Source organism: Manis javanica, chromosome 7 (genome assembly GCF_040802235.1).
Source record: "Manis javanica isolate MJ-LG chromosome 7, MJ_LKY, whole genome shotgun sequence".
Taxonomy (NCBI): Eukaryota; Metazoa; Chordata; class Mammalia; order Pholidota; family Manidae; genus Manis; species Manis javanica.
Genome location: NC_133162.1, coordinates 126,640,009 through 126,656,439, shown reverse-complemented (window position 1 = coordinate 126,656,439; position 16,431 = coordinate 126,640,009). Strand labels below are relative to the sequence as shown.

Genomic DNA, 16,431 nt, shown 5'->3' with positions numbered 1-16,431 from the left:
AATGAGGAAAGGTCACAGCCATATATTGATTTTACTGTTTGTTTTCTGCAAACTCTCTAACCAAAATCTTCTTTTCCCTCACTTCATCATTATTGTCTTAAGTTCCCTTATTATTTTCCCACCAAACTAGTGCATTTTGTAGACTTCTACATTTTTTAAAAAACAAAATTCAAAACAGGTAACACAGATAATACAGGCAATTGACCAAACAATAGAAATATGGATAATACTAAGCTGTTAAACAGTTAATTTTAAACTACTTTGAAAGCATTTGTCTTAGTTAGAATAAGACAAACTAAAATTTTAATTATTATTTTCTTTTGTATTTTAGTCCCATATGAAAAGAAATATTTATCAGGTAAGTAATGGTCTTTTGTTAAAATTTTTACCACAAGAAAAAAATTACATTGATTATAGCATGTTAAAATGCTACTAAAGACCCATTAAAATGAATTTATAACAAATCAAACGAATATTCATATTTGACCTGATTGTTTATAGTTCATAATGCGTGATCAAAACCGAAAGTTTCTGTGATGAATGCCCTTGTACTGTTCACCATGTAGGAATTTATTCACTATGTAAGAATTCGTTCACCATGTAAGAACTTGTTCGTTGTGCTTCAGAAGATTGGAGACTGACGAGAATTAGGCTTGAGATGGATTAATGATTCTACATTGAGCATTGACCCCCCTATACTGAATTTTATTGTTGTTAACAACCATTTGATCAATAAATATGAGAGATGCCCTCTCAAAAAAAAATAATTTATAACAAAGTAAATTGACTTCTATAATGTACAAAAGTCTCTTAGCTTAGTAAGACTTGACATTTGAAATATGTTAACTGCAAACTGTGAATGTTTTTTAAAACACCAAATTATATTCCATTTAACTCCATTATCTATTTTTGTGGGAAACAACTCCACATCTTTTGTTTAAAAGATTTCTACCTCAAAGTTGTAATTACAATTCACAAAGCAACTTCCTTTAAGGCTTACTAAATGCACATTTTTAAAAAGGAACAGGTAATATGTTTTTCCTGATTCAAAAAGCAGAACTATGTAAAGGCAAACACAGAAAAGTCCATCTCCCATACTTTCCCCATCCACCCCATTCTGGGGCACCATTTCAATTTATTTTTAACTGTCTAGTGTTTATTTTTCCAATACAAGAAAATCAAGATATATGACTTATTTTGGCCCTTTTATTCACTAATGTATCCTAGGTATCTCTCCATATCATTACCTAGAGTTTATCTTCCTTTTACAACTGCAAAATCTTCTATTATATGGATGGAGATAGTTAATTTAACCAGCTCCAGACCTTACTGGGTTTCCAAACCTTTGCTATTACAATGCTACAGTGAATGCATACATGTTTATCTGTAGATGAGTCTCTGAAATAGTTACTGGATTGAAAGTGACTATGTAACTTCGATTGAAACTGGTATTCTTTAAAAGTTGTACCAATTTACATTCCCAGAAGAAATGTATGAGTGCCTGTTATGAAACTTTTTGATTTTTGCAACTGGATGGTATAGTTTCTAATCTCTATTTTTTTGAAATAAAAATAATATAGGATGAAATGCACAAATCTTAAATATAAAGCTTGATGGTTGCTTATGTATACACCTGTGTAACTACCACTCAAATCGATGTATTTCCATCACATCAAAAAGTTCCCTCAAGGCCTTCCCAGTAAACATCCCCCCAGTCATATCCACCCCATGATAACCACTATCATTATGTCTGTCACTATGGTTTAGAGTTGCTTTTCTTGAACGTAATGTAACTCTACTGGCTTCTTTCAGTTATTTTTAGATTCATCCATGTATATATTGTACTTTCTTTTGTTGCATATTTTGTATCACAATTTGTCCATTTCTTGTTACTGGTATTAGGGTCATTTTTAGTTTGGCACTATATTAAGATAGGGCTATCAGCAGTCTCATAGGTCTTTTTTTGGACCTATGTTCTCATTTTCCTTGAGTATATTCCAAAGTATGGAATTGCAGGGTCATAGGGTAGCTGACATGTTTGATAGAAACAATGAAATTTTTCAAAGTGGTTAAACTTGTTATATGTCCACTGCTGTTGTATCCAAGTTCCATTTGCTCTACATCCATCACACGATATTATATTGTCGATCTATTTTAGACATTCAGATGGGTGTGTAGTGAATTTACTGTAATTTTTTTTCATTTCCTGATGAATAAATAATGTTGAGCACCTTTACACATTAATTAGCCATTTGGCCATCTTCTTTTGTGAAATGCCTGTTTAGATCTTTTGCCCTCATTTTTTAAAATTGGATTGCCTTTCTCACTGATTGGTAGTTTGTTTTTAAGCATTAGGGATATGAGTCTTTTGTCAGGTATGTGTATCATAGTTTCTCTATTTGGGGCTTGCTATGATATAACTATGGTGGAAGAGGAAAGGAGTATTTAAGTCTGTATATGGGGAGTCAGATTCCCTTTATAGGAGGAATATATAACATCTTTAAAAATCAAGAAAGCACTATCTCATATCCATTAGGTTGGCTATCAAAAACCCAGAAAACAAGTGTTGGCCAGGATGTGGATAAAATGGAACCCTTGTGCACTATTTGTGGGACTGTAAAGTGGGACAGCTGCTATGGAAAGCAGTATGGTTGCTCCTCAAAAAATTTAAATTACCAAATAATCTAGTAATTCCACTGCTAAGTACACACCCAAAAGTCAAGAGGGATCAAAGAGATTATTTGTACACACACATTCATAGCAGTATTATTCACAATAGCCAAAAGGTACATTACTCTTCAGCCTTAAAAAAGCAATGGACATATGCTACAACATGCATGAACCTGGAGGACATTAGGCCAAGTGAAATAGGCCAGTCAGCAAAGGACAAGTACTATGATTCCAATTATACGAGGTACCTGAAGCAGTCAACTTTATAAAAGAATGGTGGTGACATGGCATAATAATGTGAATGTACTTAATGCTATTGATGGTAAATTTTGTTACATGTATCTTAACAGAATTAAAATTTTTTAAATCAAGAAAAGCAGTGTAAGCACATTATTCAGAAGCATGGAGGCAAGTAACAGAAGTTATGGGTGGTTATCTTTGAGGAATGAAAATTAGGGGTTAGTAGTGGGGCAGGAGCAGCACATTATTTTTCATGACATACCTTGTAGAACTTTGAATTTTAAGCTATGCACATGTATACTTAGGGGAAAAAAAGATTACACAAAATTGAAACGTGTATTAAAGAGCTGGTGGATGTTTATAATGGGTTTCAAAACCATGTCAGAAATAGCTGGAAGATATGGCAACATTTGGTCTTTAGACTCGTTACCTTTGAATTCATTGAAAAACACACACATTTAATAAATATGCATAACTAGTATGTGCCAGTCTTTCTTCTGATATTTGACCCTGCAGACAGAGCAGGACTGAACAGAAAAAATTTCTTTGAAACTTACATCTTGGTGGGAAGGAGAAATGCATGGTATGTCAATGACAAGTACTGTGGAGAAAAAGGATCAATGAGTGTACGGAGAAAGGGCTGCTTTTTCTTAGAAGGGTGGCCAGGGAGGCCTCATTGTTAAGGCCATATTTGAGCAGAATGAAGACCTAAAAGAAGTGATAGTATGTTTGAAACCCTTACGTACAGAAAGGGATTAGGTTTACTCTGACTTTATGAATTAACAATAGAGCCACTGAGTTTAATCAACCAGGAGACAAACAGGTGGAGTGGAGTTCCTGGCAATCAGGGAGTTCCTTTTCACACAAGTCTAAGCCAGAAGACCCCCTTGGGAAGAATGCTGTCAAGAAAATTAGAGCAGCTGTACTAGGATGTAAATGGTAGCAGGCATACAGGAAAGGGTAGTTAGCTCAAGTTGGGTTCAGCAAAGACTTACTGCAGATAATGCAGGTGTTAAATCTCAAAGGGCAAGTAGATATTGGACAGAAAAGAGGAAAGTTTATTCCAGAGGATGAATCAGCATAAACCAGTGAATAGTTTGAATTTTTCGTCTGTCACTTACAAAAAGGACTTGGGCAATCATTTAAAGCCTGTGCCTCAGATATATAAAAAGGTTAAAAATCTGGGAACTGTATATACACAATAGGCATTAGAAATTAGCCTATGATGGAGTCCAGCAAAAAGTTAAGATGGATTATGAAGTTTGGGCTTCATACAATTATTAAAACTACAGCATGAAGGTGGGAGGAGGAATGGTCAGACAGGACAAAGATGAAGATATGCAGTCCCGATTAGTGAATGGCAAGTCTAGGACAATTCCTGGATTGGGTGACTCAGGAACAGCTACTGGTGTCACCCTTTAAGGGAATTCAAGAACGGACTTGGGAGTAAAATGGAGAGAGGCATCAACAACAAACTATAAATAGATTTGCATAAAAGACTCAAATGGTTTACATGGTCAAGCAGTTTTGAGTCACTGTAATTATGATTAGGAAGGAGCAGTTTGAAAAATAAAAGGCAAACAAGAGAGTGATGTCAGGCCAAGCTAAACAAGGGGAATTGAGGTGGCGGGGGCGCTGGCCGTCCAGAGCAGCAGGTAGAGTTGGAACATGTTGTTTCTGTTTAGTCATACACACATCATTGGTGACAGACTGTATGGGTTTGAGAACCACAGGACAGTGAAAGCTTGTTTTGATATGTTTGTTATAGGCTTCAACTTCTCTTTATTAGGTTAAGATTTATCTCCCTAGCTAATTGTTATTTTTGCTGTTTTTAAATTAGGACTAGGTGTTAGATGATAGCAATTATTTACCCAGTAAACTGAGCACTGGATTTTCCCTTTAATTAGTAGATAGCAGATTTTGTAATGTACAACTGTCCCCCAAATATAACACCTTACATGTTTTAACATACCACTCTAAGCTGCTTCAAGACTGGCTCTCTTCCACATTTCAGGAGTAAGCAGCTGGCCAATGGAAAGGCCCACGAGGCAGCTAGCCACAAGTCACTTGAAAAATGTTAAAAATAAGAGTAAAAAAAGGGAATGTAAAAATACAAGGAATCCACCAAAACCCGACCAATGCTGGATGCTGTTCTGTTCTTAGGATACCAGGTCTTTTAATTTATTGTCAGGGTGTGAGATTATCTATAAACCAATGTCTCAATTACTATGCTCTTTCAGAATAAAATTTACTTTTCATCTTTCTTTATTGAGCCATGATCACATAATCATAATTAGATACTAATTATGAATGTATTGTTACACTAATTAATGGACAAAATCAGTATGTTCACATTTGTAAAGTTAGGGCACTATACTGCAAATGGGCTGTGCTAAATTTAATTAATAAAACTATGAAGAATGTTATTTGAATTCAGTTTACAGTACTGGCTTCACGTTTTTAAATTTCAGTGTCCCTAAAGAATAACATAACTCAGCAAATTGCAGCAACTACAAAATTTTATCTATTTTAAGATTTAAAAGAGAGATTCGGCTATAGCCATTTCCTCACTCCTCCTAAATGTAAAGAAATTTTTAAATTAAAAAATATTTTAAAATATCAACAGCTCTCCCTCATCTTAAGTAACTTTGGCCAATTTTTTCTTGGAGCTTTAAGTTTTCCAGGGCTCAGCACAGCTGAAAGGAGCATTATGAGTATATTCAAGTAATGGTAATGCAAGGTACTTATGTAAATTTAAAAGTTCTGGATTTTTAGTATTTTTGTCTTTTACTACTAAATCTAATACAACTATCTTCCCCAAAGCATTTTCCTCTGCCTCACTCCTAAAACAATAAATTTCCCTTGATTTATTAAATTCATACAGAAAGATTACAAGTTTTGAATAGCCATGAAGTGCAAAGTTGTGCACAATTACTTCAGGCACACACAAGAATGTTAATTACTTGAATAAAAATTTTTAAAGTGCCACTTTTGGTGTGTCAGTGAAACAAATACTAAATCCCAAAACTGTATGAACCATTAAGCTTCACTAATAGAACAATTACCTAAAGACAACTACTCTTGAAGAAAGCAGGTCTGAATTTGTAGTCTTAGGTCAGGGAGGTAAAACCAAGGGAGACAAATAGGACTGTGGTGTACCCTAGGTGTGGGTAATTCTCCCTTTAGGAGCTTTAGTGGAGATCTGCAAAATGTACTTGAGAATCTGAAGTATGGCAATTCTTCAAGCTAAGAAATTGAACTATTGGTAATAAGTGTATACTTTTTGTTTTCTTATCTGTGGGAACTCTCAAAAAGGCAGATATTTACACGTGAAACTATTTGTGCTCCCCAAGATGCATTATTGGCAACCTGTGTACCCTGATTTCCCATATTTTTTTTTCTTTTCCTTTTCAGATAACCACATTTTAATATCAGCTTTGGTGATTGCTAGCACAGTGATTTTGACAGTTTTGGGGGCAATTGTTTGGTTCCTGTACAAAAGAAATTTGGATTCTGGTTTCACCACAGTTTTTTCAACTGCACCCCAATCACCTTATAATGATGACTGTGTTTTGGTAGTTGAAGAAGAAAATGAATATGCTGTTCAATTTGACTGATTTTGAAAGTCTCAGACTAAGATATTGAATACCTTGTAATGATTCCTGTGTAGGATTTTAATATAAAACTTGACAATGAAAATTAAGTTTTTGTGGCATTTTCCTTATTCCAATAATAATCCTAATGTAATCATTGTAATAAAAAATCTAAGTTCATTATTAAAAGATTTTAAAAGAATGGTCTTAGATATAATTTAAATGGTTTAGACCAGTGGTCTCAACTGCAACCCCAAATGTACCTTTCACTTGAATGAGGGAAAACTTAAAAGACCAAGTAGTAAAAATAAAAACTTCTATTCTACGTATCTTACCTGCTCTATGTTTCCTTTTTAGTTAAACCACCTTGGTTTATAACTGAATTAAGAAGTTTTTACTTACCACTATAGTTTTGGCAGTCTCTAGGTCTTTAGCAATTTCTAGGTTCTTGCTTCTTTATTCATGAACACGATATAGAGAATAAACCTCACTTTGAAATAGATCTATACATTTAGATATCACTAATACCTGCTGGATAATCTAGCAACCAATTCCTCTGAATATTTTTATCTTCCTAGATTTAAAATTTGGAGAACTACAGATTTCAACACCTGATATTCCACATAATCCTGCAGTTTCATTATTTTTAGAACACCATTTGGACCACAACAGTATTTATTGCCCATCACAAATGGGTAGAATTTTAATAACATTTATAGAATTTTTGAAACAAGAAAAAATAGCCATACCAGGAGGATGGCAAAGAGACTAGCACTTATAGTACCTTTAATGATTTTTCTCCTACCACCATACCTGTTACTATATAAGGTATGTCACACCCCATAAGCACTGACAAGCTGAATGACATGAAAACAGAAGAACACTAAGTATTACTGTAGTGACAATGTGCAATGCTTCAAAGTTGTACCGTACATTTTAAGCAAAGGTGAAATTAATCATTTTGGGGCTAAAACATGAAAATGGAAGAAGCTGAAATTAGTAATTTTCTTAGCATCCTTTACAGCTTAAAAACAGTATTACAAAATAAAGAATAGTTTGCATAGTTGTATTTATATCTAGAAACTTGAAAGGTTCAAAGATAGTAATATCTCCCTAACCCATATCCCATCAATTATTTCATGAGGAATATTTTTCTTATAAGGAGATATACTATTTCTCAAACTCGACCATTGGCAAAATCCCAGTTTATGCCATTTATGAATTGAAAACGGCACTATTGATAAGAAGACATGAGTAACTACAAAGTGATGACGAGACTAAATGGTGTGGCTGTCTGGTACTAAAAGAGCAAATGTTACACTATGCTACTCAAAAACAATTATGCTCTGTGAAGCTTTAAATCTGAGATTTTGTGTGATTGAGATGTGTATTTTATTACTGATAGGCTATTAATAGTGCTACTAATAGTGAACATTAAACTGGAATTCTTTCCTGATTTTCCTATTCAAAGTCTACCATTCCTTTAATAACTAAGATTGATCTTACCTCTTAAATCTCTAAGTATCAATAGAGTAACCACAAGTCACACGTGGCTATTTAATTAAAATTAAATGTAACTAGGCACATTTCAAATGTTCAAATCACATTGGTTAGTAGCTACCATATTGGGCAATACAAATTATAGATCATTTCCATTATCCTAAGAAAGTTTTACTGGACAACACTGCTGTAAAATATCCCCTACCACTCACCCTCGTACCGTATTAACTCATTTTCTTCTATTAATCTATGTCAGCTCTTCCAAAATGGCTGTTTTAAACTGATAATTAATTTTCCAGGTTTGATTTCATTTTCGAACAAGTCCTAGAGACCCCTGGGAATGAAGAGCTAAATCTTAATTTTCTTTATGTATCATAGCATCTGTTAACAGACCCTTCTATTTGGTGGTCAACAGATAACTATCATTCAAGTCTGTACTTACTGACAATAACATAAGCATATTTACATTCATAATTTATAAACTGCTTTCTTCAACACCTTGGTTCTAGCTAATAATTACAATATGAATTCTCATGTTTGACAGATATCTAGAGAGAATAACATATTTTTAACTACATTTTCCTAGGATTTACATTCTTTGCAGTGAGTAGCATATAGTCCCTACTTTTACTCAGAGTTTAAAATAACCAGTAAAAGAGAATTTCCTCATTCCTTCTAATTCATATTCATAGGGTATCAGAAAATAATAAAATATTGAAATACCAAGTGGCACTAAGAAACTACAGGAATACTATAAAGCACAAACCACTGTCTCTGTATCCATCATTTAGTATTTAATATAACTATAAGTAAATTGTATGCACATCAAAGGAATATTTTCTATCAGTTAAATTTTTAAAAGATTTTGTGGGTTAAGCAGAAGATAATTTTCGTACTCAGTCCTATTAAAAGTATAAATGTTTAAAATTCAGAGCATCCCCCTAGGGACTCAGAGAATAGATACTGAAACTGGCACCCTGAAATTTTATTTCTGTGTTAAGTAAGGCAATGCAAAGATAAAAGGTAAAAGTTGGGCAAATATTTCAGAAACATTTTTGTATGAAATGGGATTTGGTATTATGAGAAAATTTTTGGCTATAAGGTTTGATTGAAGTCTACTTTGAGCACGCTGAAAAGGAAACATTTCAAACTGTCAAGTATATCCATCAGTATGCATTTATTTCAAGCCAAGGTTTTACATGAAGACCAAAAAACTGACTAAATGTGGGCAAACTGTTGATTCACATTTGAGAAATTACATGGTTTCTACTTGGGTTCTAAAAAGGTAGTTTGTTGCCATGACATAGACTTTATTTAACCTGAAACCACCTGAAGGTACTTTTAAAAGTGTATCATCAGGGTGTTGACAGAGGAAATATACAGTGTTATGGAAATAAACCAAACTCAAGACCAGTGTAGATCTATTCACGGTGAAAAGGTAATGAAAATATTAAGTCATCAAATAAATGCTCATAATTACCAAGTTAAAAACAACCAGAATTCAAACAGGTTATTTATATCTTATTTATCTACAAGAAGTGACAACACTAAAAAAACACGTTGAAAACCAGCACTTTAAACTCTGAACATAAGGTGGGATTTAAAAATACTCCATAAATTTTTAAGATTGTAACACATTTTTCCCCTTCTTTTTCTTTTACCAAATAGCATTAACTGACAATTCTGATATAATTTACAGCTGTAGTATTCCTAAGAGGAATATCTACATACTATGGACTATCAAATATAATTTGCACTTTCCAATCAATACAAAAATTTATCCATCACTTATACCTTTTACATTTCTATACTTTTTTAAAAACTAGATTTTATTGCTAAGTCAATTTAGAATTCAAATTAAAGTTGGAAATCTAATATAATGCTCTTCAGAACTTACTTCCCATTCTTTTTTCTTTTTTAAAATAAGTGGAAGAAAATGATTATGATAATATGAAGACTGCAACTTAAGGCATCTTAAAAGTTAAAGTAATCAGGTGCCATCTGGCATTTTATTTTGAAAGTATATTTTGTCCCACTTTTTTTCACTACCAAGAGACTAAAACATGAACTTCTTTTCATAAATATGACTACAGTAATAAGAACACAAAACAGGCTGTCAGCACTGCTTAGATATGTAAAACAAAGTTAACACTTTCCCATTCACCTACCAGAAAAATACTTTTGATTACCAACTTATATGACCATGTTAAAGGTCCAGCAGAATTTTAATTCAGCAACACTTGAGAATGAATATATATATACATGCATACATATGCATATATATATTCATTATATATGTATATACACACACATATAATCAATATATTCAACAGGCATTCCCCCTCAAAATTAATACTCAATTGCCAGTTGTAATAAACACAGTTGTTCACAGACCATCCATTTGTTTTATATGAAGTTAGGCAATATCAAATTCTCTGTTATGGTCTCCATCTTCTTCAGAATCATCCTCTGAAGCTGTTGAAAGAAAACAAGATGATCAAAAATGATTTTAAGGGGGATGAGAATGGAAGCGTAAATATGAAGCCAGAGCAGCAATGACTTGTCAAATAAAAATCCCAATTTAATACACTGTTTAGTCAAAATCTAAGTTATCCTGACAGGGTTAGGGTGGCTAACTGTGGGTGATGCCCATCCACAATTTTTTGTTATGTTAGTTTTTATAAAAATGAAAAATATTTAAAAATGTGGTTCAAGAGTTTCTTCTAAAAAGTTTCTGAGATCAACTTGTGTTCATATTGGCTAACGATATATACACTGGAGAACTTAAGGCAAGTGCTCTCACACACCTAAGTAGAATCTGGCTTATTACCGTTGCATGTTTGATGCATCCAATGAGAACAAAAGAAAATGTACACAGAATAATAGGTTATGGGTGTTCTTGCAATTTACATCAAAGCTATGTCTATATAGTGCCAAGAAAATGCTCTAGTTAGTCAGTCAAAAAAGCTTTAATACATACAGCCTAAGTCAAAATTACTGATTTAGTAAAAACCTTTTGTTGAGATTATTCCTATGCTTCTACACCATCAGAAACAAAACTTCTGCAACATTTCTGACCTCAAATTTATTTTGGAGTCATTAGTGGCTCAAGTGTTTAATATAAAATGTCCTAGAATGTTTTCAGGAAGGACATAACTGTAGAAAACTAGGTATTCTGTAAACTGCTATGTGTTGGAAGAAAATGGAAGTTCAAGAAAATAACTATCTACCAGCAATTCCCCTATTAAGGGCAGAAAAGTTAAATGTATACTCTCCTTTTTTTAATACCAGAAAATTTAAGAGCACCCTGCAAATGGAATTAACAAGAATATTACTCACGAATAGATGAAGCTTAAGTCATCATATATTGTGTATTTATGTAGCAGAAATTTTTAAATTCAATTTTTAATAAGTGATGTCAAACATAAACTTAGCCCATGAAAGTATATCTTATGGTTACATTTTATGCTATATCATGGAGAAATGTCAAATTGCAGTTCAAGTTAAAACGAGTTTAACACTAAATTAAGTGCCAGTTCAATTAACACCACAGGAGAGGAAAAATTCAGTCAGAAAAAGTTTTCAGAATATATTAAGACTCTGGTACTTAGGAATTATCTTGTAGCACCCATAACATGTTTCACTCCCAGAGAAGTTTGGGTGTATTTCACCTCTGTCTTTTTCTTCTCACATGCTGGGAGTAGACAATGCTATATTTAGGAAACTAAATTCTAGATAAGAATGTTAAGTTTAAAAAACAAAAGAGAAACAATCTGGGGAAAATGTGCACTGAAACAAATTACTATCATCACACCTGACAAAGTACAAATTGTAATTTACAAAAAAAGATCTTAGTATTGGACAATATAAGGGATCTGAACTAAGAAGGTAGAAAGGAAAAAAGATGTATACTAATTGAATTCCCACTTGCCATAAAACATTTGAACCTGTATATACCATTTTCATACATACTAAAATTGTGAAAACCTATTATCTGATTGTACCTCTACTCCTTTTAAAACAAAAAATCTTTAACAACATAATAACAAAAATCCATGTATTAGAATTACTGAAGCAATTAACATACTAAAATTGTGAAAACCTATTATCTGATTGTACCTCTACTCCTTTTAAAACAAAAAATCTTTAACAACATAATAACAAAAATCCATGTATTAGAATTACTGAAGCAATTAAAAGATTCTAATGAGGACCAAGTCCTCCTCAAACCTTCCTCCAAAGGATGTTAAGCTTTCTCGAAAGGTAACAATGTTATATGCACACTACAGAGCACACTCCCAAGTATCTGAAGATGGGTACAGAAGGTAATCAGGTAATCATCTATGGAATACATACTTCAAAAACACTTCAAAGAGTGTCAGAATCTGATCATGGGGAGCCAGTTCCTTTGGATGAAAAGTACAACAGGTAGGGTAATCCGGGATTCCCAGGAACTGTTCAGAGCCACCAATATTTGTGCCCACCTGGTACGAAGCACCCTGGAGGCTGTAGGACTTTGAGAAGGGGGTAAGCTCTGCAGATGCCTATAAAGATTTGGGCATTAAGTGACTTCACATAGGAGAAGCCCAGGCAGAAGTCCTATCGCTTGAACACGATCTTAAAGAAACTGGAGCTGCTGGCAGAGCTGACTGCCTACTAAAGGTCCATGAGGAGCAAAAACAAAACTATGGTTTCTGTTGCAGACTCAGAATCAGAAATCTTTCACCGCTATTTTCCTAGAACTATAAACAAACCAAAGGAAAACCTTTTATGATCTGAAAACTTGAATAACAAGTAAAATTTTATACATACACACAATCTAACAGATTAAGAACTGTGGTTTGATTAGTGGTCAAACGTCTTCTTGATTAAAAGTGTTAAAAATTAAAGTGATCAAAAATAAAATTGTATTCAAAATAAAATACTAGTGCTTAAAATTGCATTGCTCTGTACTTTAAATTAATGTAATTAAAAACATCTAACTAATAAAAATAATGTCAGTTGCCCAACCCATCTTCCCAAATCAATTACTCTGGTATTATTAAGCCTATAAATGAAGCTCTAAATTTGGTAGAAAGAGTATATACTTAGGTTTTGCTCTGTGGGTTTAATTTGCAAAAGTAAATTCAACAAGTCTGGGGGAGGGGAAATTCCACCTACTTTCGAGATCTTCCATATGTGCCTGAAGAGTTCTTGCAAGGTTAATAAACTAGAAACAATGCAGAAAGAAATACAGTAGTTTAAATGCTGCAAATGGATCTAAAGAGAAATCAGTATAGGAGATTCATTTCTACTTAAAAAGTCAAACACCATCTTAAGCCTTTAAATAGGGGTCTTTCTCTCCCTAAATTAAAATTTACAAGCTTATGGATATTACTTTTTTAATCATGTATTTTTTTATAATCATTATTACTCATATAAAAATCACGTATAAACTGGCAGCAGATACAATGATTTTATTCAATGGTATTATCTTCTTGTATAACACTTCAAAATATTATGGAGAAAAAAAAAGGTTTGCAATTTGGACCCAAATGATTTAATTTTAGTGGTCAATCAAAAAAAATATTTTCTTGCCTAAATTTGATAGCTCTAAAAGTATCACATTTAATTCTTTAAAAAAATATTTTAAATTAAAAAAATGATTTCACTGTAATATTAACTTATCTATGCCTTTTACAAAAGCGTGAATTCAACAGACCTTTCTATAATTCTTTATATGGTTCATTCACTCTGAAGAGATGTCATCTTTTTAGAAATCATTTTATGGCATTAACTAAATTTAGGTACTATGGCTTCTAAGTACTCAAAATTCAAGAGATCTCTGCTCAAATTCTGAATGGTCTTGAGAATTTTTTCTCTTTCTCAATGATAATTTGTCAATTGGCTTAAAGGAATAATTTTAACATGATTACAGAAAAATGCTTTACCAACTTATAAGCACTATTATATAAATTGATCAACAATTTTCAAAGTAGAAACATACCTCAACATAAACTGCTATATTTGTATCACCAAAGTGAACATTTATATAAAAAGTAGCTTGAAGAATATGTTTAACATGTTTTCAAGATAAGCGGTGTTCAGAATGGTACAGTAATGGGAGATGCAGACCCTAGTCCTTTACAACATGGGCAAGGCAGCAGAGTATAAATTTCTACTGGTACACTGAGGCAAAAAGTTTCGACTATCTATATGAACATATGAACAAACTAAGGAGTATCTAACAAACAGCCTAGGTGTTAAGGTAATAGTATACAGAGTAAATGCCAATTACCATCCATATTAACTAGTCTGTAATATGATGCTTAAAAAATTAGTACACTAGTAATCTTTTGCAGGAAAACAACAAATAAAATTAATTTCCTACATTTTTTTCAGTTTTTGTTGGAGTTCAAGCTCAGGTTTCTAAGTTATAATACTGAGTTTGTTTTTTTCCCCATTAAAAAGAACATTTTCCCTTGGTATTTCCAATTTTATTCCTCTTTTTCAATATTCCAATTACCTTCAAGAGTTAGAAAATTATTCTCTAAAATAGCTTTATGAGAAAATTAGGCTGCTTGATATAGAAGGAAGACAGCAATTTCTATTACATCTACAATATATTTTATTTTTAAGACACATTTTTAATATAAGAGCTTCCCAAAGGAAACAGAACGTGAACGTATAAAACAATATGCTTTCCAAAGCAAACATTTGCTGCATCACACCCTCCCTTCTTCCCCACTCCACTATTACTTACTCGGACACGTGTGCTGGGTTCATTTGTATTTCCCATCATATCAGAAAAGCTTTGCTCACACAAGTGCAGTAACACAACTAGGTAGAGACCAGAGCTGATAAACTCATACTCAGCCTTCAACAGGGAAGCAAAAGAGAAAAAAGAAAATGGAAAATGAAAAATTAGTAGACTTGAGACTGATATTCATAGTATACTGATAAACTAGAGGGAATGTACTCTTATCCAGTTCCTACTAAGAGATATGGTGCTATCTATTAAAAGAAGAAATAGGTTGCCCTTCATAATTTCATGAAATTTTTCTAATGCCACATAATGAGTTCAAAAAGTTATGTGAATACCTGCTTAATTCATATGTCTTCCTTTATGTAATGACTTACATAAAGGTAGGACTTTTATGTCACTGATGGTAGAATGAATGACTTGGTTCTCTATAAAGCTCATTAACAGATTTCATTACATAAATGGCTACAGTGTTTACTTAAAAATTACCACTTAATCTACAGCTAAACCACTATTAACTGAAACCTATTCTGACAGGTCAAGTGTTTCTCATGTAATACAATTAAAGGCAATAGTAAAAACAAAAGTGAACTTAAAAAAGTAATAAAAGTATTCCTTGTATCATTCACATAAAAATTTATATTGGGTAAAAACAGTTCTTGGGTTCAAAATTTCTGTTGTTTTGAAGGTGGGAACACAAATCATGAATATAATGTTTGAAAAATCCAACTTATTCTGTAATTTTTATACAATAAACCACCTATAAACTGTACCATTTCTTTGGTGATTAACTCATCTGAGGTTAAGAATTTTATGATCTTAGTATCAACTTCAGCAAGTGAACAGGTTATCAGATTCCAGAGTATTCAAGAAATTATAAATTCATAGAAGTTTCTTTAAATGTTTCACTTAATTACTTTATTTTTATCTTAAAAGGAAATCATATCTTAAGAACAAAAAAATTTTTAGTGGCTATCTCCTTGAAAAAGATGAGGAAATAAACTGTATTAAATTAATAATTTAAAATGAGGGTACTTGTCAGGCCACTGGAATCCCTGACTCACAAAGAATACAGAAGTTAAAGCCAAGAGCTTTATCAAGACTGTCATTATTTTCACAATGATTCCACCTAATATTTCCTAACACTTCCAAATTAAATAGGATGTGGGTCATTAAAATCCCTGGAAAACAACAGAAACATTCCTGGTGGAATTGAAAAGCTATCTTTTTAAGAGACAAGATGGAGCAGCAGAAAACCATCCTTTGAAACCTACTCTCATTAAAAAAAAAAACAACAGAGAAACTTTCCATTTCCACCTTCCCTTAATCTTTCTCCATTAAAATACTGATGCCTGGCTGTCTAGAAAGACTCCGTGGGAATTTAAGACAATTCCTTGCTGAAAGTGGTATTCTTTTTGGACAACTAGAGCATTAGAGAATAAAAGAGATTGTAGCATTTTAGTAGTATCTGTGGTACATCAACTACCTAATGTTTCATTCACTACTTCAGTGATTCTTAATCTGGATCTAAGCAATTAGCTTCAAGGGATTTAAGAATCCCTTATATTACATACACGCCTTGTGTTTATGCATGTTTGTAAGAATGCCCATGGTTTTAATCAGATTTTCAAAGGATTTCCATTATTACCATATTTAAAAAGTAAAGGGCATACATTAAAGATCATA

General features: G+C 32.7%; 2 protein-coding genes across 7 annotated transcripts in view; one reads left to right on the top strand and one right to left on the bottom strand.

The window, feature by feature from the left end:
* Positions 1–6,705, top strand: part of LOC108384419 (CD302 antigen) — a 106,670-nt gene extending 99,965 nt beyond the window's left edge. For both annotated transcript variants that reach the window (XM_036995904.2, XM_036995903.2), the window contains 2 exons: positions 332–358; positions 6,325–6,705. In XM_036995904.2, the coding sequence (XP_036851799.2) occupies positions 332–358; positions 6,325–6,527 (230 nt within the window). In that variant the 3' untranslated portion in view covers positions 6,528–6,705. The remainder of the gene's footprint in view (positions 1–331; positions 359–6,324) is intronic.
* Positions 6,706–9,161: 2,456 nt separating this feature from the next.
* MARCHF7 (membrane associated ring-CH-type finger 7) overlaps positions 9,162–16,431 on the bottom strand; it is a 50,656-nt gene continuing 43,386 nt past the window's right edge. For 3 of the 5 annotated variants that reach the window (XM_036995905.2, XM_073241548.1, XM_073241547.1), the window contains 3 exons: positions 14,746–14,859; positions 13,164–13,212; positions 9,162–10,478 (listed from right to left, as the gene is read on the bottom strand). In XM_036995905.2, coding sequence (XP_036851800.2) covers positions 10,420–10,478; positions 13,164–13,212; positions 14,746–14,859 — 222 coding nt within the window. In that variant the 3' untranslated portion in view covers positions 9,162–10,419. The remainder of the gene's footprint in view (positions 10,479–13,163; positions 13,213–14,745; positions 14,860–16,431) is intronic. The other 2 variants (XM_036995906.2, XM_073241549.1) reach the window with 1 other exon arrangement.